The 24,912-nt window shown below is 39.4% G+C and overlaps 3 protein-coding genes across 4 annotated transcripts; 1 reads left to right on the forward strand and 2 right to left on the reverse strand.

The window, feature by feature from the left end:
* Positions 1–1,062: 1,062 nt before the first annotated feature.
* Positions 1,063–10,376, reverse strand: tmem128 (transmembrane protein 128). Of its 2 annotated transcripts, XM_030730438.1 has the most exons (5): positions 10,258–10,376; positions 8,982–9,114; positions 7,877–8,038; positions 3,966–4,074; positions 1,100–1,379 (listed from the first exon to the last, which is right to left on the reverse strand). In XM_030730438.1, the coding sequence occupies exons 1-4, from the start codon at positions 10,355–10,357 to the stop codon at positions 3,975–3,977; spliced, it is 495 nt and encodes a 164-aa protein (XP_030586298.1). In that variant the 5' UTR covers positions 10,358–10,376; the 3' UTR covers positions 1,100–1,379; positions 3,966–3,974. The 2 variants fall into 2 exon arrangements, with proteins under 2 accessions (XP_030586297.1, XP_030586298.1); XM_030730437.1 differs by having other exon boundaries at positions 1,063–4,074.
* A 3,014-nt stretch (positions 10,377–13,390) lies between these two features.
* lyar (Ly1 antibody reactive homolog (mouse)) lies at positions 13,391–16,178 on the reverse strand. The gene is made up of 8 exons (XM_030730293.1): positions 15,530–16,178; positions 15,320–15,434; positions 15,129–15,236; positions 14,954–15,034; positions 14,417–14,720; positions 14,043–14,111; positions 13,794–13,879; positions 13,391–13,659 (listed from the first exon to the last, which is right to left on the reverse strand). The coding sequence occupies exons 1-8, from the start codon at positions 15,649–15,651 to the stop codon at positions 13,522–13,524; spliced, it is 1,023 nt and encodes a 340-aa protein (XP_030586153.1). The 5' UTR covers positions 15,652–16,178; the 3' UTR covers positions 13,391–13,521.
* A 35-nt stretch (positions 16,179–16,213) lies between these two features.
* zbtb49 (zinc finger and BTB domain containing 49) lies at positions 16,214–23,047 on the forward strand. Its single transcript, XM_030730292.1, has 8 exons — positions 16,214–16,399; positions 16,740–16,926; positions 17,016–18,136; positions 18,237–18,283; positions 18,368–18,441; positions 18,667–18,749; positions 20,516–20,677; positions 21,730–23,047. Exons 2-8 carry the CDS (start codon positions 16,775–16,777, stop codon positions 22,440–22,442), a joined length of 2,352 nt encoding a protein of 783 aa, XP_030586152.1. The 5' UTR covers positions 16,214–16,399; positions 16,740–16,774; the 3' UTR covers positions 22,443–23,047.
* The last annotated feature ends 1,865 nt before the right edge of the window (positions 23,048–24,912 follow it).

The following is a 24,912-nucleotide window of genomic DNA, read 5'->3' on the forward strand; positions in this document are numbered from 1 at the left end:
AACCAGAATGTTGGATTCTATGATCTATGTTATTCACTTCCACTGCTAGAAGTTCAAATGCTTGTGGTTAATCAACATGAGATTGAGATTCTTTAATGCAAACTGCTGAAAAATAAATAAATAAAAAACAGTAAATTTTTAAACTGGGCTGCTAGCAGTTATAAAAAGTGGATCTTTTCTAGAGGTGTGCACAACTGACAAACATTTGACATGTTTATGTGTTGTGTGTTCTAAAACCCGTGGCAGCTTCAATCTTAGGATCCTGTTCCTGTCCATCCAGGCTTATACGGTATCTTAACAAAAGGCTCAAATCATTCATGACTCTTTCAGGGCAAGGCTCACAACTGTATTATGTTCATAACAATGCCATTATTTTATGTAATACATGACACTCAATAATTCCTTAAACAAGAGGGGGAAAAAAGGATTTTATCAACTAAAACGTTAAAGGATATCAGTCACATTAAAAGCTGTCCAAGACTGTTTCTCAGTTTGTGGTGCTTGGTCTTGACAACGGAGACTGAAAGATGGTGTCAGAGCATGAAGGTGAAGCAGGTGAAACAGGACAAGGATTTTAAAAAGAAAACCTGTGGGACAGTGAGGCAGTTCTGAAAGAAATTCAATCAGTTATTGGTTTTCACATGGTAATGGTCTGAGCTAAAAAAAGGCCTGGTCAGTGTGAGCAAGCTTTAATAAAAGGAAAATAAGGACGTGAAAGCGAAGGAACAAAAATGGCTTTCACACTATCAATGCACTGTACTTACTTAGAACTTTTCTGCTGTACATGTATTTATTATTAATTTTTTTCTGGAAGTTCTAAATTTAAAACATATATAAATTCATCCAGTATAGCCACCATATGCATGTCCATAATATGCTACATAAAGCATTCAGTGCCTGTGCTGCTAGATGTGTTTCAAAAAAAGCTGTTTGTTCCATTATGTTTGCTGTGACTGTGAATGTAGTTCATTAACACTCAATGCAATGAAGAAATCTTCAAAAACAAAACTCAACATGATGGTCAGCTGGGGTTGATTATGAGGATGGAAAACAAACGGCAAGACAGTTAAGTAAATATCAGCTTTTTACACAATAATTTCAGTGAACACAATGGACTCTACAACCTTTTTTTTATTTTAGTACTTAAAACTTTTGGACATATCTTCAAAACAGTAAAGGCAATACAGTGTCAATAGTTTAATAAAATACATTTTGTGATAATTAAAATCCCCACAGCAGTTACAAAAAAAAAAAAAAAAAAATTGTCCACACCTTTCATGTTCATCCAAGCAAAGAGATGAAAATGACCACACCCATGAACTGTGCGGAGATGGGTGGAGTAAAGAAGGACCACAAAGGGCCATAACACAATGTTAAAGCTGCAAGACAAATAATGAGAAATGTTTGAGTATTGAGCATTTATAAAATATTAGTTGCATACAGGTGCTCAATAGTTGAGCTGGTGAGAAAAAAAATGTAGGGGGCAGATGTTCAAACCTGTATCATTTGGGCTACATCCACACGTACACAGGTATTTTGGTAAGCGCTGTTTTTCCTTTGCATTTTGGCTTGTCGTCTACATGAAAACAGCATTTTGGATCACCGAAAAGGGAGTGTTTGAAAATCTCCTGCTAGGATGAAGATTCTCAAAAACCTACATGTAAACTCTAGATTTACATATGGACAACGAAAACAGAGATTTTGTCTCACAGTGTCAAAGGTGTTTGCTTTTGTCTCCTTTATTAACATCAGACTGTGTGCTGTTTTACTGTTTTTGGGGTTTTGACTGGCCAACATTTCTTCGCAGTTAGGATTATATCACCACTTGTTGCTCTAGCATGCTCTTGACAATGCTCAAGAATGTTTTTTTTTTTGTTTTGTTTTGTTTTTTTGCATTTTCATGTTGACAGATACATTTTTTAAAAAACAAATTCAGAAAACTCGGTTTAAAATAAATACCCTGTATGTGTGGATGTAGCCGTAGGCACACAGCCTTGAGTAAGAGTAAAACTTTTGTTCACCTATCTCATATTAAAACAGCTTCTGTCAATCAGATCTATTACAAACAAAAAGAATAAGGTTCAGCGCCTACTGAGCTTACTTACAATAATGCTGCAGTACACTGTACCATGTCAGTAAGGGGACAATTCATTCTGCTTTTGTTATCTTTACGCTTCAGCAACAAAAAGAAGCGTGTGACAATTTAGTGTGACCAGTCTTGCCAAGAATAAAAGAGGAGATTTGACTTCTTTTGTAGATTTAAAATATTACACTGCACTATCATATGGCATAATTTAAAAAAAAAAAAAAAAAGCAGAAGGTCATGGCCAGTGAAGTCAATAAAACCACACCATCTGCAAAAAACAAAGACATGATCCTGAGACCACCAAATCAGACATCCCACCCCTTGGCTGTGTTTAGAAATTCAATAAAAGTTATGAACAGGATCAGTGAGAGTACAACCCCCATTAGGAGCAAGTTAGATTTACTGCCAGCAATGTAAACCAAGCTTTCACTATGATTATAGTGGGAACAGATAGTCTGATATCCCATATACATGAAGTGCCCTCCTTCTTTCCTTCTTCAAGTCCACATAACCTATATAGACTTTTGGGAAATGTGAATGCACTTTCAAATATCCTCCAGAAGATAAAGGCTTGGTCCACTGTTCCATGACAGAAGAAAAACCACAGAGTTCCTTCTGAATCGAAGGGTTTGAATAGCAGACTTACTTTCCTCTCCTCTCTAGGAACCTGGCCTAGACATTCCCAGAGAGGCTGAGGAGAGTGATCCCCCTGGATAATACCCTCCGGTCCCCTTTTTTGAAGAGGGAAACAACCACCCTAGTCTGGAAAATCAGGATGACTATCCCCAAATCTGATGGGGCATTGGGTGCATCAACTAGGACAGCCACAAAACATCCAGATTGTTGAGAAACAAAGGGTAAATCTTATCTACCCCAAGTGTCCTGAAACCAAGGAGTTGTTTAACTACCCCCAGTGACTGGCTAGTCATCGTTTCCATCCCCTCAACAGGAGACTGGTTCCAGAACCCAAACTCTGCATCAAGGTGAGTCCAGCTCTTTCAAACTGTGCATCAGCCGAACCTTCCCCTCTAGACATTCCATGTACCTGTAGCTAGTTTTATTAGCAGCCTTCAATCCACAACAAATCATTGTCATTATTTTATGTAATGCATTTCAAGAGACTCAGAGGTTCCTTACACAAGTGAAAATATAATAACTGTAACCACTAAAAACCAAAAGGATATTATTCACATTAAAGGCAATTCTAAAGCACTATCACTCAGCGTCAGGAGCATGTAGGCAGAGCAGGTCAAACAGAAGGGTTTTAAATTGAAAAGATTGTGGGACAGTGAGTCTGTAATAAATGAAAATCAAGCCATTATTGCTTTTGATGTGGTAAAAATGGTCAGAGTTAAAAAGGAGGCTGGTCGGTGTACGTAAGTGAGCCTTAACAGAAGGAACATAAGGAGGTGAAAGGGAATGAATCCAAATGGCTAACATGCTCTCACTGGACAGTCAGTGTACCTACTAAGCTAGAAAATGTATTTGTTATTACATTTTTCTGGACCGTTCTATGTTTAGAACATATATAAATTCATCTACTATAGCCACCACATGAACGTCCGTAATATTCTATATAAAGTATTTATCGCATGTGCTACTAAATGTGTTCAATGAAAGATGCATTTTGTGGTGATATATCCAACAAAATAGTTAAGAGTATTTAACCTTTATTGCCAATCATTTTACATAATGCACTGTGCAGCACAGGTTCTCTTTACTTTAGTACTTAAAACTTTTGGACACATTTTAAAAACAGTAGACAATGATATTGATACTGTTGTCCATAATTTGATAAGACATTTTGTGACAATACAAATTCCCACAGTAAAGTTTTATAACAAAAAAAACAAACAAAAAACACCGTACTGTCCCCCACCTTTCATATTCATCCAAGCAAAGAGATGAACATAACCACACCCATGAACTGTGTGAAGAGGATGAGTGGAGTGAAGAAGGACCACACTGGCCATAACGCAATGTTAAAGCTGCAAGACAAGAAATGAGAAATGTTTGAGTATTGAGCATTTATAAAATATTAGTGGCATATTGATTCTCATTAATAGAGAAAGAATGTGAGACAGGCAGCAGAGCACCATCTCTGACAGATTCAGCTCCGCTGCCACAAGGACATCCATCACTTGCCATAATATCTAATGCAATGCAACTGTCATTTATATTATCATATGTATTACAACATTACTATTTTGTATCAACTGACATATGAGATAAAGCATTATCTTGTGATCTTAGTGCAAAAAACTTAAACCAGTAAATAAAATAAATACTGTCATAAATACTGTGCAAAAGTCTTGAGTCATCTTTCTTTTCTTTTTTATATATTTTTCTTCCAAGGAGACAGATTTTTCTTGTGAAGTGATCTTAACGCTATAGCAATAATGTTGGATGATTTTCACTGAGACTGGTGTCTTAATGTAAAAACCCATTTTCAGGCCATTCCTTGTACCTGATCATTTTCAGAGGAATGTTCAGTTAATTGTTCAATTAATCAGTAAAATCTTTATTTCAAATGTGTAAGTAACCAGTGTTAATACACACAAAAACAAATGAACATGAGATGAGATTGTTTTTGTCTACTACTGCATCACTTTATAGGACAATTCTTATCACATATTTTGAATATCTTTAGAAATTTATCATATGCTTTATTAATATCCTCCACCTCACAAATCTCATCCCGGTTGTTTTAGTACCTCTAAAGCCAATTAAAATTGGCCTATGAATCATTTAAGCACAAAATAAGCACCTAGATCAAGGGATGAACCAGTGTTGTTTCTACACATAACATACAATTTATCAAAGAACATATTTTAAATTGTATCTTTAGGCACTTTGTTGCTAGGAGCCTGTTGTAAAGTACTTTTTTCCCTCCATTTCTTTATTTAAATCTAAGAAAAATGCCAAAGTTTGACAGACATAAAATAGTATTTTTACAGCAACAAGGTGATTCCCAAAGAGCTATTAGCTGAAAACTTGGCATGTGCTAACATGGTGCAGTGTGTCCTTTAAAAAAAAAAAAAGAAAAGAGGAAATTGTACAAGTGGAGGGCAAAAGAAGAGTGATACATCTGACCCTTCATTGGATCCCTCTACTGTTCACTGAAGCCTCATCAAAAATGTCTCAGTGGAAGGGTGGCTGTGAAGAAGCCATTTTTTAAGGAAAGGAAACAGGGAGAAAAGGCTGAGGTATGCCACATTACACAAGAACCCTACTGAGAATCGGTGGCAAATAGTTCTGATGGAGCGATGAATCCAGATTTAAAAATTTTGTTTCAAACTGTCATCAGTATGTATGGGGGAGGTCAGGAGAGCCTTCTGTAAAACACAATAGAGGCCCTGGCACAGTTTGGGAGCTGCATTTCAGCCAGGGGTGTTGGAGATCTTGTCAAAATTGATGGAATTATGAACACAGAAAAGTACCAGCAGATTTTGAGCCACGGTGCAATACCATCTGGAAAGCAACGGATTGGCAACAACTTCATTTTTCAGCATGACAATAATCACAAACACACTGCAAATGCAGTAAAAGCATACCTAGATTTAAAAAAAACAAAAAAACACACGCCCACAGTGGAACACTATCAGTCATGGACTGTTCTCCCCTGAGCTCGGGCCTCATCATTATTGAAGCAGCGTGAGATCATCTTGACTGTGAACAAACAAAAGGCAGCCAACATCCAAAGAAGAGGCCTGGAGAACTATTACTGAAGACCACTTGAAGAAATGCCTAAGAGAGTTCAGGCTGTGTTGACGAATAAAGGTGGTCATACCAAATGTTGACTTTCAAACTAGTTAGAATTGTACAAACTCTGTTTTTGCCGTATATACTGTATATCCATGTATGTTTGCACATGTTTCAATGAATCACTGCACCTATTTACCTATAAAGAAAGCAGGGGTGGCTCGAGACTTTTGCACAGAACCATAAATCCATGGATATGCCTCCCCAGACCATCACTGACTTGCCAAACCGGTCATGCTGAACAATATTACAGGCAGCATAACTTTCTCCACAGCTTCTCCAGACCCTTTCACATCTGTCACATGTGCTCAGGGTGAACCTGCTCTCATCTGGGAAAAGCAGAGGGCACCAGTGGTGGACCTGCCAATTCTGGTCATCTATGGCAAATGCCAATCAGGCTCCACGGTGCTAGCCAATGAGCACAAGGCCCACTAGAGGATGTCAGGCCCTCAGGCCACCCTCATGAAGTCTGTTTCTGACTGTTTGTTTAGAGACATTGACATCAGTGTCCTGCAGCAGGTCATTTTTTTAGGGCTCTAGCAGTGTTCATCCTGTTCCTCCTTGCACAAGGGAGCAGATAACGGTCCTGCTGATAGATTAAGGACCTTCTATGACCCTGTCCAGCTCTCCTAGAGTAACTGCCTTTCTCCAGGAATCTCCTCCATGCTCTTGAGACCGTGCTAGGAGACACAGCAAACCTTCTGGCAACGGCACGTATTGATGCGCCATCCTGGTGGAGGTGGACTACCTGCACAACCTCTGTAGGATCCAGGTATGGACTCATTCTGCCAGCAGTGACACTGACCCTAGCCAAATGCAAAACTGGTGAAATGAGAGTCCAAAAAAGATGAGGAAGGAAAAAAATGTCAGTGGTCTCCACCTGTAAAATCATTCCTGTTTTGGGAGTGCCCCTGTTGTTAATTTTATGAACACCAAAGCAGTAGAAACTGATTAACAACCCCCTCTGCTACTTAACTGACCAGATCAATATCCCAGAAGTTTAATTGAATTGATGGTGAACTGATTAAAAAGTGTTCCTTGAATTTTTTTTGAGCAGTGTATACAGCACACAGAGATGTCAGTTAAGTAAAGCCCACGTCCATTCACTTAGTTCCTGGTAGAGGTCTAGGCTACATCCACACTTACACGCATGCAGAGAAACAGGTGCCGATATAATCTTAGCCATATAGAAATGTTGGACAATAAGAGGCCTACAAACAAAAACATGGCACCACTCTGACATCAAAAATGGAGATACCTGCGTACACCTTTGGTGCTGCAGGGCAAAGCTCCATTTCCTTGTCCATATGTAAATATAGAAACTATGTTCCTTCATCCAGGGAGGAGTTTTTCAAAAGCTCTGTTTTCAGTAACACGAAATGCTGTTTACGTGTAGACAAAAGGTCAAAACACAGAAAACGCTACAATTACCAATGCACCCGTGCATGTGTGGACACGGCCCTAATCAGCCAAACAAAATTAATCAGGTTCTATGAGTGTATGAGGGTGCTCTTACCAATTAGTTGGTTAAATCGGGGGTGGGTGGGTGGGGTATTAGACTATGCATCTAATGAGTGAATCTTGAGCATAATTTAACAGATGATGTTCCACACTATTGGTGCAAATGTTGCACTTGTCTTTAAAAGCTATTTGAGGCTATTAATCACATTCTTGAATAACCACAGCATATTTCAAATTGTGCTGAAATGTGTGGCACTGTTCTCTGCACATTACACACACACACTTTTAGTCTGATGAGTTAGCAGAGGCTAGCATCAACAGCCTTCTTTCCTGCTGGTGCAGAATGTGCACTCCTTTTGAGTATGTGGCATTCAAATATTTGTTGCTTACTGGACAGTGGATCACCTAATATTATCTCTTATCATGTACCCAAAATAATATAAAAATGTTTAAGCACAATTGAAGAAGCAAAGTTCTGTATCCTGTGCTGCACATTTTTTTTTTTTTTTAGTACAAAAATATGATCTGGAGTTCATCTGTAATTATGCAGGAAATGTCTGGTGTTACCTGCATGACGCAGCAATAAATGCTGCAGTGGTCACAGGAGGAATGGCAGGGTATTCTCGGTCATAGTGCTGGATGCCTTTGTACCACTCTAAGTACACGATGCAAAATGTGGCCAGACACAAGCAGATCCCAAGGAGTATCAGACCAACACTGAACCACCAACTGGCAAAACAGGTTAAAATGAGGATTAATGTCGAGTTAGTCTATTCAAGTCAAGAAAGTATTGCATCAAAAACACAGTTGCACCAGTATCATATAACCACAATGTCACTGAAAGAAAAGAAGAAGAAAAAAAAAACCACAAGCACACATATCTCTTGGGTTTGGATTTAAAGGAGCCTTTCATAACAACAATGTAGGGCTTGGTGACACAGTTTGTTTCTTTGTTTAAAAAAAACTAAGAAAAAGAAAATCTGATGAAAACTTAAATGGACTAGTGCTTCTCTACTCTGTCTGAGCACTCAAAGTGCTTATACAATATGTTTACATTTACCCATTTATACAAGCACTTCCATGAGTAACTAAGCTAAGTGCTTTTATTATTTAAGATTCACACACATTCATACTCCAACACTTGCACTGGAGAGCAACTTGGGGTTCAGCATCTTGCCCAAGGATACTTTGGCATGGAGCCTGAAGCAGCCAGGAATCGAACCACCGACCTTCCGATCAGTAGGTGACCTGCTCTACCTCCTGAGCTAGTCACCCACATGTGTTATGTTTATAAATATAAAGTTTTGCACACACTCAAATCCTGATTTAACAAAAATTATGTGGAATGCATGAAGAAAAAGGTATGTGTTAGCCTTGTGACAGGCTGGCAACTGTACAGGGTGTACCCTATGACAGCTGGGATAGGCTCCAGTACCACAAAATGCATGTAGATGGTAATAAGCATGGCCAATAGCATGCATAATCAATATTTTCAAATATTATCATTTGTATTTGATACAAAATTCAATTGAAATATTGATATTGTTAAAATTCCACAAAGACCTACAGCAATGCTTTACAATAACAATGTTTACTGAGCATATTGGTGAAATAGGGAATATACTGTTATAATGGCATAGCAGAAAATGAGCGAGTAACTAAGCTCTTTCACCTTTTGATATCATCATTTTCCATGATGTGCTGGAGGAAATCCACATAGTATGTCACAACTACAGAAGCCACAATCCAGAAAATGGAGTGTTTATTAATGCGGGGGAGTGGTTTGGCCTCTTTTTCCTCCTGACCTGAAAGACGAAAATACACACATAGATTAAAAAGTCTTTAGCACAAATTATGACAGACACTACACTAATACAGTATTTTACTATAAACAAGATACTTAGACATCAGGCAAGTTTTATTTATTAAGCCTCTGATTGACAAAGAAAATGGAAGTGACAGCTCCTTAAGACATTTTAAATCAAATCTAAGGTTTGTCTTATCAGAATACATGAGACAAATCTCCTTTGTACAAATCCCAGTCTTTCAGGTTTAAGCAGCTTTTGAGGCAAAACTGATATGTTTCATTGAGACAATCTCCCCTCTCAGAGGGCTATTAATCTCTATAATTTAATGCTTGATTAAACGTATCAGAGCATGCTGTTGGCTGCTGAAGTGGATGCTGGTGTACTCAACACAGACTTTACTATGAATTTGACGCCGTAGATAAGTAGTTGCTCTACGCCTTGATGGTTCATCCTCCATGTAACACACAGGTATGGTACAACAGCACATTATCTTGCCATAAGAGCCATTGATAATATGAATGCACGGGTGTAGTATACAAGCAGCGATTCATAAGAAATCTCAATCTTGGTCTATCGTTTTACACTGATAATGGCATGACCCTTGAATTGATAACTGTGTAAGAGTAGAGTGTCCCTGTATTATGCTGCAGAGCTGACAGAGTTTCTGTAGAGTCAAAACAATCAAGAATTGGTGGATTTGGGCCAGTGAGAGCCAAAGAGTGGAACAAATGGGGATTGTGCAAGCAGCCTTCCAGACACCATCCGAATAAAAGGCTGCAGTCACAATTATCAGCCGCTGTGTTATAGTTGACGGAGTTGGCGTTTAATTCGCTGCAGCTTAATACAGAAAAAGGGGGAAAGAAAAACGCCAAGTAGTTGAAAAGAAAAAAAAAAAGAGCAAGTGCACAAAGGTTAGTTACTTTTATAGCAATGTTTGCTTGGGTCAGTAACAGTCCCTGTGGCAAAGAACTGCAATTTGTAGTTAAGTGACAGCTGTAAAATCACAGCCCGGAGCTGCTCAAGGGTAACTGGGTGTTTAATAGTAACGGTGCCTTCCAGCGTTTGTTCAAAAGAAGAAAAAATATCTACTAGCTCAAACTGGCTAATAATGTTAGCCACCATAGCATTTCTGAAGCTTACTCTTTTCATCTTCGGCACCCGAATCTGCTGTTCGCATAAGAAATTCTGCATCTCTTTTAAATCGATTCCGCAGCGTTGCGAGCTCACTATCGTTCAGCATCTTGTTGCTATTAGAAGGCACTTCCTGTGACATACTGAGTCGCTTTTTTATGACGCACTAGAGCGAGACAGTTGCAGTATTAAACCTTAACTTTTTTTTGTTTTGTTTTTTTGGGTCTTATCGTGGGAAATGTGTTGTTTGGCCTCTTTAAAAAACCTATACAAAAAAAATAAATAAATAAAAAAAATCTGTCTACCTGATAAATATTTTATTAATGTCAAAACATCACATTCATTGTAGCAAATACTCTGGAAGGAAACCATGCTTTACTGCTTTACGTAATCAGGTCAAACAATATATTCGGACAATTAAAGATTGATAAACAAAAGGCATTTAAAACTACTGAATTTAAAACTACAGTTTTGAATTTATTCTTCTAGCCCCTAATCTCTCTAGTATTTTCTTCTCTTTCCTTTGCATAGGGCATCTATTTTTTGGACTGTTTATCAAATATTATATACGAAAGTTTTACAAACATACACATAAACTACGATGCAGCAAAATGCTGAAGATGTTCTATTAGTCTGTGGTAGCAAGTGGCCTGTTCTATGGTGCAGTCTCCTGGGATGGCAGCATCAGAAAAGAAAAAAAATGCAAGGAGACTGGACAAACTAGTGAGGAAAGCTGGCTCTGTAATCGGAGCCAGAATGAACACGCTGGGAGAGGTGGTTGAAAAAAATGAACACTAAAGAAAAAAAAAGATACAGAAAATCATTTGTACCCACAGCCATCAGGCTTATCACTTCTCATACAAATAGCAGATGAGTTATGTCAGACATATGAATTTCTCTCTGGAATTAATAAAATTATTCTTGTTCATATTCTTATTATATGCTGATATTATATGTTGATTTTACAACGTAGACAGTCCACTTTTATAACTAAAGATGATTAGAAATAATTCTGTTAAAATGCATGGACAAGAATAACTAAATAACTAAGTAGAATAACTTGGCAAAGAGTGGAGGGCCATTGAGAAGCGTCATTAAAAGAATACTTATAAAAAATGTGTTGTGCATATCTTTTATTAAGGGCCAGCTGGAAACAAAGAACAACCACCAAACTGGACCACTGGTCTGGAAAAAATGCCCATTTAGAGTAACTATTTAAAAAATAAAATAAAATAAAGTCTGACAGGGTACATCTGGTGCCATCCCACGCAACATTTACAGAATGCATAGTAGCTGGCTTTACCCAAGTCCCAATCTTGAATGTGAATGTATACATTTACATAGCACTGGCAGGAATCTGACACTTCTGGTGCTGCTGCTTGTAATAATTATGATCCCTGAATTTAAAAACTTGAGGCAGAAAAAGATGTGAATACTTTCTGGTTGGTCTACCATTCATTCAAAAAGCAGTTACCCAGCTAGAAAGTTAACATTTGGTATGACCACCTTTATTCTTCAACACAGCCTGAACTCTCTGAGGCAGCTTTCTTGTCATTTCTTTAAGTAGTCTTCAGGAATAGTTCTCCATGCTTCATGAAGGACATTCAAAGCTGTTCTTTGGATGTTGGCTGCCTTTTGTTCTGTTCTCTGTCAAGATGATCCCACACTGCTTCCATGTTGAGGTCCGGGATCAGGGGAGGTTAGTCCATGATTGATAGTGTTCCATTGTGTGTTTTCCTATCCAGTTATGCTGTTACTGCTTTGACAGTGTGTTTGTGATAGTCATGCTGAAAAATCAGACACTTTCCAAATAATACTGCATTGTACTTTACTGTGTCCATAATTCCATCAGTTTAGACAACAACCCACTGACTGAAATGTTTTCTGATGAGGCTTCAATGAACAGAACATGTCTAGTTTATTCAAATTTTTTTTAAGGACACACTGTACACCATGCCAAGATATGCCAAGTTTTGGCTGATAGCTCTTTGGGAATCAATGACCTTGTTGGTACAAAATTATTTTAAGTCTGTCAAACTTTGTTATCCTTGGCATTTTTTGTAGATTGAAGAAGTGGGAACAAATTGAGTTTTCATAATAGGCTCCTGGTAACAAAGTGCCTAATTATGCAAATTAAAATATTCTTTCCTAAGTTGTCTGTTGTGTGTAGACACAACATTGGTTGATCCCTTGAGTTAGGTGCTTTTTCTATGCCTTAATGATTCATAGGTCAGTCACGTAACAAACAAAAATGAAAATGGACAAGGACTGGACTGAAAATGAATGAAATGCAAGTAAATGTGTTAAGAAAAACTTTGAAAGCCATTCAGAAAGCCTGGAGAAGTATTGCTAAGTGTGGCTCCTTGAAAGTAAAATATAAAGAAATGGGGGTGGCTCAAGATTTTGCACAGTACTGTTTATCAATCATATGTGGCTTAGATGAAGACTTGAATGAATGATTTCTTTTGCAGTGGAGATATATTTAATTTCAGTATTCTGGGGGGTCTGAACTAAAATAACAGAATTAAGCTCTACTGAGTCCCAGTGGACTAGAAAACATCATTTTAATACAGCCAAACTTGAGTTACAGCTTGACTAAAACCCAAAGTATGTAATATACAATTACAGGTAAGCAGTGTGATGAATGGGCATCAGTGTTAAACCTGCTGGGATTAGCTGAGTTTCATAAAGCTGGGCAGATTTCCTCCTGAAGCTCCTCCTGTTTGTGGGTGCGCATGTGGGTCTGTGTGTGTGTGTGTGTGTGTGTACAGGGTAAAGAAACTGCTCATTCTAGTCGTGCAAAATCAGACAGCATTAAAACTTCACCTGAGGCTGACACCAAGCGTCTTGCTTCTATGGAGCTTCTGTGTCCCTGGCCAAGTGAACCCCATTCGGGGTGCCGAGGAATGTGCATTAACTTCGTCCCGTGTGAGAGTCTAATTCACCTCAGGTGCACCTCTCCCGTTACCCTTCCCCCACTCTAACATCCAATCCCACAGATAAGGTGCCACTTCCCAGCCTTACCGTGAGCTTGGAAAGCGTAACACAGCAGCCATCTATCACAACTGTCACACATTGAACAACACCGTCGTGTCATGTTCGAAGTTAACTTGTAGAAGTCAAACAGGAACCAGACACATAATTCAGAAGTAAAAATATTTTATCTTCAAGAACAAGTCAACTGCATAAAAAAAAAGTAGGATGACAGACGAGAACTGCATTTAAATTTTTAAACTCTATGCATTACATGTTAAAAGCAGAAGATGAACAAGCCTACTTTACAAGTCTAACCGTGTCTTTCAAAACTCTAAGCTTGGGATTTTTGTTGATCTTCTTGTTGAAAAGTGCTAGCACTTCCTCCTCCGTCTTAAAATTCCTATCACCAGTGAAAGAGTAGTAGGCAGCCAAAACCTGCAAAACACAAGTAAGCGCTTATCCTTGTGTTAAAGAAAAGGTTATCTTGATTTGAAACTTTAAAAGTCTGCCACACAAATGAACAAATACAGCCTCGTCTCATATAGTAATGAAAACTCTTAATGCCTCACCTTCTTCCTGAGTTTCTTCACTGACATTTCCTGGTCAGGTGAGTCTCTCAGTATTGCCTTGATGTTTCCCTTCCAGTTAAATTTGCCTGATCAGAAACATAAATCAGCTTTCAGTACAGACACTAATCACCAAGGGTCACTTTCTCACTCTGAACAAAAGAAGCAACACTGACCTCTGGTGCCTAATCACTAGCTAATCATTTACTTAATAATGTACAACAATATCAGCCATTTCTGGCTCCACAGTACCTTTAGTAACAGCTTGATCCTCAGTCTCCTCTGGAGTGAGCTCATCAGCATCCTCTGTTGCTTCATCAACTAGAAAAGGAAGATAAAAGTGTTATCTAATAAATACTGAAAGACACACTTTTCATCAAGCAAATAACGAGTATTTAAGCATTTACTCAAAATCTCGAGTAACATAAAATTAACAAATGTGGTGACTGGACTTTGCAAAACTGCTGATGCAAACAAGTCCTCACTCCACACTGAGTGAAAGAATTATGAAAATTGCATTTATAAACTACAACACTGCTCATAATAGATTAATACTAGAATAACTAAACTCTGTCGGACTATGACCAATACAAATGATGTCAAGCACTTCAGAAATCCTTACATACTCTTTGTTTTCTTGCTTGATGTTTCATTTTGAGTGCGACGGCTGTTCTGCTCTTCATCTTCCTCGGTGCACTGCTTTCTCTTTCTGTCCTTTTTCTTTTTGCCCCCCTCGTCTTGTTCCGGCTCTCGTGAGACTATATTTCCGGCACCTTTCATGGCATTCCTATTCTTCTGCTGGCGGGCTTCTCTGCGCTCCTGTTTGTTCAGCTTTTTCTTCTTCTCCTCCTCCTCAATTAGGTGGTCATTTGAAGACTCATTTCCATTAGCTGCCATTGTCTGTTGATTCAGCTGTGTGGCCTCTGGAGCCTGTCAAAAATAATGGGCAGGTAATGACAGTCACTACTGAAAACATGCCAGACTCTTTATTTTCTTGGCTTAATTTTATCAAAAGAACACTGCTCCCATGTCTCAACTCATTTCTTGGAAGCATTTGAATTTACTAAACCAAACTGAATAAAACTGATGTTTTCTTTAATTTACACTAAACTGGCAGAGTAGAATTCACAGGAAACACATGACAAGTAATGTGCCTAACTTACATTATCAGCTGTAGAGAGTATATTCCACACTTCCTCCTGTAGACTGGGGTTGACTATTTTAAGACTGTTTTTCATCCAGTTCTGAAGGAAAAGGAAAAATATGAAAATGAATTAACATTAATGTAAAAACAGACTTTCATACACACAAGTTGCAACAGTTTTAAATGATACTAACCTGAAACTTGGCCTTCTTTCTGGGTACGTTATCGTAAGTACTGACTTGCTGAAGCACATCTCTTAACTTTGCACTGACCCCGGGTTTGTTCATGGCTTCGTGGACTTTCTTCAGTAAAAGGACATAAAGACAGACTAATTAGCTATCCTAACTCATCCGATGGTTACCAGAGGTTTTTTTCTGCATTTTACCTGGAGCCACTGCTGCTGTTTCATATCACCTTTGCTTGCTTTCGCTTCGTAGCCTTTGCCTCCATACTTCTGATCTTCACTGATGCATTTAATGTGGCTTTTGTAGTCACCCCCCCTGTGAAGCACGCCAAAGCACACATGTAAGCAACGTTAGCGTTAATCTAGCACCTGCTAGTTTGGTTTATCAGTAAACAGTGGCTCATTAATTACCAGAAGTCTTTTCCACAGTCGATGCAGGACAGGACCTGGCACCCCCGGCACATACTAACGTGTTTATCAACCTGAGCTTTTTTCAGGGATTCACCACACGCGTTGCAAGTGAAGAACACCATATTCACTGACTCTCCTACTTGGCTAGCCTGCAGAAATAACTGTGACAGCTGAAACTATCTACACTCGGTGGCACCAAGTAGAAATCGGAATCGGTTAAATGCTCTTTCTAAAGCCGTACCCAGCTAACAGTGCTGATACGAGCAAACGTTGGCCAAAGAAAGGCAGTGGACCCTGCCCCCCAAATACTGTAAAAGACAACAGAAACAGACTCACTCCCGGGAGCAGAGGCGGATTTGTCAAAACCGCACAAACGAAGTGAGCCGTTAGATTAAATCCGCTGCCTCAATATAGCATTTGAAAACAAACGTTCACCTTCAGTGTTTCATTCCTACAAACTTTTCACAACGGCCGGAAACAAATTCCTTTTGTGTGAAAACATACTTTGCGAATAAAATCCTATTCTGATTCTGATAACACGCGTTTAGGGGACCGCACGATAACGTTTGGTCGCTACATTATTAGTCTTCCCTGTGCAAATGCAACCAAAGAAAAGTTCCGGGCAGGGTTGAAACGATCCTTATATGATGAAGCTTTTTATAAGTATGAGCCACATGGTGACCTTCAGCCACTCGGCTACTTATAATAACTTTGCCCGTTACATTATATAACACTTTATATCTGTATAACAGTTAACATTATCTTTTAGCATTCAAGCTACTCGAAATTCAAGCTACACCAGGAAGTGATGTAATGTTATGACTGTCGAAAAGTGACCCATCATCCAAATAAAAGTTGGAATCCTTTAATGTAAGTTTGGATCCCATCATATGGCCTAAGATAATATATAAGTAATAGTAATTAGGAGTAATACTCGGTTGTTCATTCGGGATTTTGTGCTGCATCGATTCGCACCGCTTAATAATATGGGTGGCTAGTGTAGCTTTGTAGCTAAGCTTAGCAGTTTGTGTCCAATTTTTGCATGGGTGGTCTCTCTGCAGAGCCACACTGGATTCTGCGCGGCTATTGAATCCCATATGTCAGTACGGTCACTTCAAAACTGCTGCTGGTAGGAGAAATGAATAATAACTCGGGCTAATCACTCGTTTTTTCCTTGACTTGTGTCCCCTTGGCTCGCTCTGCGATGAAGACTGTGGAGCTGAGTGGTGGAGCCGCGGAGTAAGCATGGACAGCTTGTCCAGCCACAGCTCTTACCTTCTCCAGCAGCTTCAGGAGCAGAGGATTCAGGGTCTGCTCTGTGACTGCATGCTGGTGGTCAAAGGTGTTTGCTTCAAAGCCCACAAAAATGTCCTGGCAGCCTTCAGCTCCTATTTCAGGTGCCATTATGTTGGTCATAATAACCGTTCATCATACTGACTTCCTTCCATGTTTTCAAATGCATTAAATATTACTCTGATCTTTACAGGTCTTTGTTCCAAAATTCCCCCAGTCAGAAGAATGATGTGTTCAACCTGGTTATCCAGGATGTCAGTGGCATCGGCCACATATTGGACTATATGTATACCTCCCATCTTGACATTAACCAAGATAATGTGCAAGCACTCCTAGACATTGCTCAGTGTTTGCAGGTTCCAAATGTGCAGAGCATGTGTAATGCTTTCCTCAAGCCTTGTCCTCCGCCAGTGGAAATGCCTTCATTTTCTCTCTCAGGCATGTTGGGCTCAGAGCATGACTGCCTCCTTGGGAGTAGTCTTCCTCATGATGTTGACCTGCCTTGTCCCTCTGAATCTCAGAGGCCTGGCTTCAGCAGTGATATGGACCACACCAGAAGGACACCAATTTCTGTGCCTAACAGCAGCTCACACTGTGAAATATCTAGCAGTTCTCAGGCACCTGTAGAAAAGCAGTTGGTTCATGGGTACAAGCTCCGCAACTTCTACAGTAAGCAGTACTTTAAACAAAGTGCAATTCAGAGCAATAGTGCGAATTCAAATCAAGGCCCGGGCCCTTCAGTGGTGGAGGAGCAGCAGTGTCAACTTGGGATAAGCCAGGGAGGCAACACCCCTGTGAACTCAGGAAACTTAGTTCAAACTAACCAATCTTGCACATCGATGACCGTGGACAGAAACCCTGTCTCTTCTCTCACACCCTCAGAGAATCTGAACACCCCTAACTCTGACCCAGCAGACTCCTCAATGAACAAGCCAGTGCGCCCAAAGAAGGCTGTCTATCTAAAGAAATATAACTATCTTCGGTCTCAAAAGGCTTTGGAAGAGATGTGCACTGAATCTGTTATTGAACCTGTACTTACATGTTCAAAAGAGAACCTTCAAGGAGAGGCAGTGGTGCAGACTCAAACACCCGAAGCTCCTGTAGAAGATAGTGCTGCAGGCAGAGATGAGGTTCCTGAGACAGCCACAGATGGACAGCTTCCCAGTCCTACACCTGTGAACGAAGAGGAGCAAAATCTAAAGCCTGTGCCAGAGCCACCTCAGCAATCAGGACACAAGCAATATTGTTGTGAGGTGTGTGGGAAGATTTTTAAACACCCGAGCAACCTGGAGCTGCACAAGCGCTCGCATACTGGTATTTCCTGATTTTAATTGCTATAGAAGTACATATTTAAGGTAGAATCACAGAGTCAGTTGTAATGCCCTTAGACATAATCTGATCATTTCTGTTGTAGGCGAGAAGCCCTTTCAATGCAATGTTTGTGGAAGAAACTTCTCACAGGTATTTTCTTTTGTGCTATTCTAATTTGACAGTTATTCTTAGATGGTCAGATTACACTCAGATATCTGAGATTTTGTCTTACAGGCTGGGAATTTACAAACACATTTGCGACGACATTCTGGAGAGAAACCATACATCTGTGAACTATGTGGTAAAAGGTAAAGTTTATCCATTTAATACTCATTTATATTTCTCTTTTTTGCCATTACCCTGTCCCTTCTTTAAGTATTTTCTGGCTTTTATTGTTATCTGCCTTTACTAAGAAAAAAAGTGTTTCCAAAGCTTTCCCAGGTATATTATAATATATACTACAGATTTTCCACTTGATCTAAAACCTCTTATGATTCCTTTAGTGTACTTTATTATTCATCTGTGTTTTCCAGCTTTACTGCCTCTGGGGATGTCCAGCGTCACAAAGTGGTGCACACAGGAGAGAAGCCACATCTGTGTGACATATGTGGCCGAGGTACGTGACATCTCTCAGCATACAGTGGCTTGCAAGTAGTTGAACTTTTCCATATTTTGTCACATTACAACCACAAACATAAATATATTTCACTGGAATTTAATGTGAAAGACCAACACAAAGTGGTACACAATTGTGAAGTGGAAAGAAAATTATACATGATTCAAAACATTTTTTTTACAAATAAAAAACTGAAAAGTGTGGTGTGCAAAAGTATTCAGCCCCCACAAAGTATTCAGTCAATACTTTGTGGAACCACCTTTTGCTGCAATTACAGCTGCAAGTCTTTTAGGGTATGTCTCCACCAGCTTTGCATGTCTAGTGACTGAAAATTTTGCCCATTCTTCTTTGCAAAACAGCTCAAGCTCAGTCAGATTAGATGGAAAACTTTTGTGAACAGCAGTTTTCAGATCTTGCCACAAATTCTCGATTGGGTTTAGGTCTGGACTTTGACTGGGCCATTCTAACACATGAATATGTTTGGTTTTAAACCATTCCATTGTAGCCCTGGCTTTATGTTTAGGGTCGTTGTCCTGCTGGAAGGTGAACCTCCGCCCCAGTCTCAAGTCTTTTGCAGACTCCAACAGGTTCTCCTCCAAGATTGCCCTGTATTTGGCTCCATCCATCTTCCCATCAACTCTGACCAACTTCCCTGTCCCTGCTGAAGAGAAGCAGCCCCAGAGCATGATGCTGCCACCACCATATTTGACAGTGGGGATGGTGTGTTCAGAGTGGTGTGCAGTGTTATTTTTCCGCCACATATAGCGTTTTGCATTTGGGCCAAAAAGTTCAATTTTGGTCTCATCTGACCAAAGCACCTTGTTCCACATGTTTGCTGTGTCCCCAACATGGCTTCTGGCAAACTGCAAACAGGACTTTTTATGGTTTTCTTTTAACAATGGCTTTCTTCTTGCCGCTCTTCCATAAAGACCACATTTGTGCAGTGCACGACTAATAGTTGTCCTGTGGACAGATTCCCCCACCTGAGCTGTGGATCTCTGCATTTTGTCCAGAGTCACCATGGGCCTCTTGGCTGCATCTCAGATCAGTGCTCTCCTTGTTCGGCCTGTAAGTTTAGGTGGACGGCCTTGTCTTGGTAGGTTTACAGTTGTGTCATACTCTTTCCATTTCTGGATAATGGATTGAACAGTGCTCCGTGAGATGTTCAAAGCTTGGGAAATCTTTTTATAGCCTAAGCCTGCTTTAAACTTCTCCACAACCTTATTCCTGACCTGTCTGGTGTGTTCTTTGGACTTCATGATGCTGTTTACTCCCCAATATTCTCTTAACCAACCTCTGAGGCCGTCACGGAGCAGCTGTATTTGTACTGAGATTAGATTACACACAGGTGGACTCTTTTTAGTCATTAGCAGTCATCAGGCAACTTCTGAATGCAATTGGTTGCACTCAGAGAAAAGGGGGCTGAATACTTTTGCACACTGCTCTTTTCAGTTTTTTATTTGTAAAAAATGTTTTGAATCATGTATAATTTTCTTTCCACTTCACAATTGTATACCACTTTGTGTTGGTCTTTCACATTAAATTCCAGTGAAATATATTAATGTTTGTGGTTGTAATGTGACAAAATATGGAAAGGTTCAAGGGGTATGAATAATTTTGCAAGCCACTGTAAGTAATAACCTGCATTTCATAACACACTAATCTGTGAACTTGTAACTTCTCACTGCTGAAGTGAACTGCTGATGTTTAATAGTAGCTTGAGCTACTATTATTGATATGTGGTCCTTGCCATGTTTATTGTTCAGGATTTAACAACTTGAGCAATTTAAAGGAACACAAAAGGACTCACGCAACAGACAAGACGTTCACCTGTGACCAGTGTGGAAAGTCCTTCAACACGCACAGAAAACTTCTGAAGCACAAAGCACGGCACGCTGGGGAAAAACCCCATAGCTGTGCCACCTGTGGTAAGCAGCAGTTTCTACCTGTTTATCATGTATTGTTTGCAATTTGTTTGTATTGGTTTTTTTTTGTCAGTCTACAAGAGACAGTTATTTAGCATAACTTTCAGGAATAATTTAGTAATCGAAAATAAAATTTAGTGCATAATATTGGTTTAAATCACCACTGAGGATTTAGAGTGCTACTGTTTGTCAGCATTTACAGTTATGACATTCACACCCGTCAATTATACACAAATAGCTCAATATTAGCATCATTGTAGAATGCTATTTGCCTTTAGTATTTTTTTTTTAATTATTACAAGTAACCACTAGCTATTGGACATGAAAGTCAGTCCCTTGGTGCTGCGTTTACATGTGAAGCTTGTCAGCTGTGTGTTTTCCTGTCATCTGTCTCCTGTACACTCTTCTGTCCTGAAGAGATACCCTCCTGTTTCAAACAATTCAGTTGTCTATACAGGTGGAATCACAGCTTGCATTTTCCTCATGCTGTATGTCATCAACATAGCATGAAGTCAATTTTGTGTATTATGCTATAAGATTCCACCTGCAGGAAATGCCCCTGCAGGACTTCTTTCAGGGTTATTCTCAGGTTGAAAAATGCCAATTCTGGGGGCCCGAACAACTCCCATTTTTGAAAAACCAGCAAAATACACAGAAAAGGCAAATAATATTCAATAGCCTCTCTGTCACAAATTACCATCATTTCAAAATTGGTTTTATTTGCTGCAATATTATTACATTAGTTCATAAGTCCAGCTGGTCTTACAAAGCAATGGAAAGACAGAGGCTAAAAGTAATGATTAGGCTTTTCCTGCAAACATATGAGACCTTATACTTTCCCCTAAGTTTCTCCAGTGGAAAAGCATCTAATATTAAAGGCAATGTTTTTACCTGCCAAAATGAACAGAACTGCATGACAGTTGTGGAGAGCATATTGCAAACTCACTCTTTTTAAGCCTTGGTTTTCTAGGAAAGCATTTTTTTCCCATTTTTATTGTTTAAAGATGATGTTCACACCGTGTTATTCATTCAAGATTTTTTATGAATTACTGCAGGGAAGTGTTTCATTGGATCAGGAGACCTGCAGCGTCACATACGCTCGCACACTGGTGAGAAACCTTACGTCTGTAATACCTGTGGAAAGAGCTTTACCCGGTCTGCCATGTTGAGGAGACATAGCAACATGCACTGCAAGGGGCCTCCAGTTGACAGTCAGGTCACCGAGCCGACGCATAGCTCAGATGGAGGCACCTCATTACCCAAACCTGTCGGCCAAAGCAAATCTGCTTCTACCGGTGAGCAGCATTTCTCCGCTATGATACCCCACACAGAGTTAGAGAAATCCTCAACGCCGACTCCTTCGCCGCCACCACAAGCAACACCACATATAGAGACTTCACCTCCTAGCATTCACCTCAGCCCAACATCTACCCCGCTTCCAGAGCTGCGCTCCCTGGTTCCCCATCACCTCCTCTCATCCAGCCACCAGGAAAGAACTGCAGTCCTATCTGCCACAGATCGTACAAAGCTTGCCAAATCGCATGTATCTCAGGAGGCGCCATTTGGTCCGTATGTTGAGAACGGGAACATGCCAATGGATAGAGGCCTGGCGGGAAGGTCCTACCTGCCTCCCGCAGACAATTACTGCAGTTCCCTCACAGGGTCAAGCAGGCCCTATAGGTCCAGTGAAGGCCAGTTTATCTCCAGTGTAACTCTGTGGGGCCTGGCAATGAAAACTCTCCAGAATGATAATGACATGGAACAGTAAAATCTTTCATCTTCTTTCAATAAGCACAGCATAGCCAGATCAGCCACCCAGTAATAGTTACTCAGTTGAATCTGATTTTTAGCATCTGCATCACAATTGCTTTTTTTTTCTTGAGTGGTGTGCTTATTTCTGCACTGTGTTTATTTGTTTACAGTTGCCATATATTCTTTCTCTTCATGAAGGACATCAAATTAGAAGGGAGGATGCCCTCTCCCTTGCTAGTCTGCCCAGGTAGTCTAGAAAGGTAGAAGAGCTAAAACAGCAGCTTGCTTGAGACAGATGATAAACCGAGGGGCTGCACCAAGACCCAGTATGAGACATGCAAGAATTATCTTGAGCTCTAAATCATGGAAAACTAATCTAGTGGAGTCCAAGAAGAAAAATACAGCGCTGCTCTATAAAGTACTGAGGTTGCACTGATGTCGCTGATTGGAATGTAGCCTAATCACTGATGGTGCAGAGTAAGAGAGTTAACAGAGAAGAGTGCAGCGGGAGTTTTCAGTCCTCTGTGATTCAGTGGGACTAGGCCTTTATTGTTCTAAATCTAAACATCCCAGGCTGCATCAGTGCTAATAAAAAGCTACATTCTTTCATTTTTTTTGTACTGCACTGCACTTTAAAATGTAAAGAAATTGGCTTAATTATTAACTATTAGCATCAGATCTTCCTGTGTTATATTTATATAAGAATTAAAAACCTACCTTGTATCTATTGTATGCCTCTGTTTTATTTAAAATGAAAACATTTCTTTTTTTGCAGCATTTTAGGTTTTTCTTTATTCACTGTGTAGCAGATGAGTAACTAAATGGGGAGATATATTAAATTTAAAGTTTAGGGTCACCTAGAGATATCCATTTTTTTTCTTTTTCCTGTTTGTATCAAATAAAACATAAAATTTATCAAAAAATGTCACATGGAATAACCTTAAACACTCTTTTTTCACTAAACTAAGTGAATTTATTGTTTCTGTGTACATCACAGTAGTTTCAAGCTGCATTAATACAATTGAGAAAAAGAAAAGTCTAGTGCTCAGTCAGCATTACGTTATCCTTTGTGGCACAATCCAGTTATCATTTATAGCATTTCTGATCGATTTAATGTTATATTCAATGAAAACATGTTTCCTTTTCTTTAAAAAAAAAAAAAAAAAAGAACATTTGGAAATGACCCCAAACCCATGCTAAACAGAAAATGACTAAAGATCCACTTCAAGTGGATTTTATTTGTGTCAGGGTTTATGAAGTAAATTAAACACAGTAAGTCCTTACTATTACAGAAAAATACTTGCTTTGATCATGGCTAAGTTTTGACTGAGCTCAAGTGATAAATGTAACAGCAATTTCAAAAGGGCTCCTGGTCATCCATTTATTTCAGTCATTTGTACCTATAAATAAATCACTGTAATCTTTCGGAGTTTATAACGTGAACTGTAAAATTTATAAAATATATTTATAAGCTCTGCCCAAGTAGAAAAGTACAAGAGTGCTGCATCCACAGGAACGGCTTTACTGAGCAACAAAAACCTGTATTTATAAGGTGCAATGCTCAAAGAAGACTACAGAGGGCGCTGGAAGATGTGTATTACAGTTCCCAACTGGATGTGCAAACAAAACTGTTGAACCAAAGAGCGAAGTCTCCATTTTAATCCCATGGATGGAGGATCGCACGTGTCTGTGTGGAGCATGACGAGTCACTCTAATCAGCCTGACACACTCTGACATCATCACAGACAGAATAAAAGTTTGTTATAAAATATATCATTTCTGTTATCATGTCTGCTGTCATCATTTACACAACTTGAATCTCCATCAAACACGGGGGTGGAACTGGCAGGAGCAGCAGCAAACACTTGGAAACAGGAAAAAACACACAGCACTGAGACCAGGACGAGGATACAACAACAAGCAGGGGAAAACAGGACTTAAATACACAAGGGCTGATGAGGGAAATAGACACATCTGGGAAACAGGTGAACAACATGACACAAGGACAGGAAAACACAGGTCAAAACTAAACACAACTAAGAATGCTGGGTCAGAGGACCCAGGACCCTGACAAGATATAAGAGCTAATGGATCTTTTAATTCTTAAATTAGGAAGAATAGGAGTGAATAGAAAGTTAATTAATTGTGTGTGTGTCCCATTTTTATCTGTGGGATTTCAGCTGATGGTTGTTTATACAGTTGAACTGTGAGGAGGGATGGACCAGGTCTCTGTAAGGCAGAATAAATCCATATGTTGATAGATTTCTGTACTAATGTACTGTAAACAGACAAAAAAAAAAAAAAAAAGCCTACCATAAATTCAACTGAATGTTTGCAATAAAATGCTGAAACAGATCATACAGTAATTACAGTCCTCAGTGGTAAACGGGCTCGTTCTTGTATAACGCTTTTCTAGCTGAGCACTCAAAGAGCTTTATACACCATGTTTTGCATTCACCCATTCCCACCCATTCCTACAAGCACTT

This window comes from Archocentrus centrarchus, chromosome 5 (genome assembly GCF_007364275.1).
Source record: "Archocentrus centrarchus isolate MPI-CPG fArcCen1 chromosome 5, fArcCen1, whole genome shotgun sequence".
Classification (NCBI taxonomy): Eukaryota; Metazoa; Chordata; class Actinopteri; order Cichliformes; family Cichlidae; genus Archocentrus; species Archocentrus centrarchus.

Bases quoted from the DNA above. Each gene is read 5' to 3' on its own strand.
- tmem128 (XM_030730437.1), bottom strand. From the start codon at position 10,357: ATGCTGAACGATAGTGAGCTCGCAACGCTGCGGAATCGATTTAAAAGA. The intron at 8,039-8,981 runs GTGAAAGAGCTT...CTGTTTTGCCAG, and splicing joins GAAAATGATGATATCAAAAG to TTGGTGGTTCAGTGTTGGTC. The intron at 4,075-7,876 runs GTAACACCAGAC...CTTGTCTTGCAG, and splicing joins TTTATTGCTGCGTCATGCAG to CTTTAACATTGCGTTATGGC.
- lyar (XM_030730293.1), bottom strand. From the start codon at position 15,651: ATGGTGTTCTTCACTTGCAACGCGTGTGGTGAATCCCTGAAAAAAGCT. The intron at 15,237-15,319 runs GTAAAATGCAGA...CTTTTACTGAAG, and splicing joins AACAGCAGCAGTGGCTCCAG to AAAGTCCACGAAGCCATGAA. The intron at 14,721-14,953 runs GTAAGTTAGGCA...TATTTTTGACAG, and splicing joins TACTCTCTACAGCTGATAAT to GCTCCAGAGGCCACACAGCT.
- zbtb49 (XM_030730292.1), top strand. From the start codon at position 16,775: ATGGACAGCTTGTCCAGCCACAGCTCTTACCTTCTCCAGCAGCTTCAG. The intron at 16,927-17,015 runs GTGCCATTATGT...TGATCTTTACAG, and splicing joins GCCTTCAGCTCCTATTTCAG to GTCTTTGTTCCAAAATTCCC. The intron at 18,137-18,236 runs GTATTTCCTGAT...TTTCTGTTGTAG, and splicing joins GCACAAGCGCTCGCATACTG to GCGAGAAGCCCTTTCAATGC.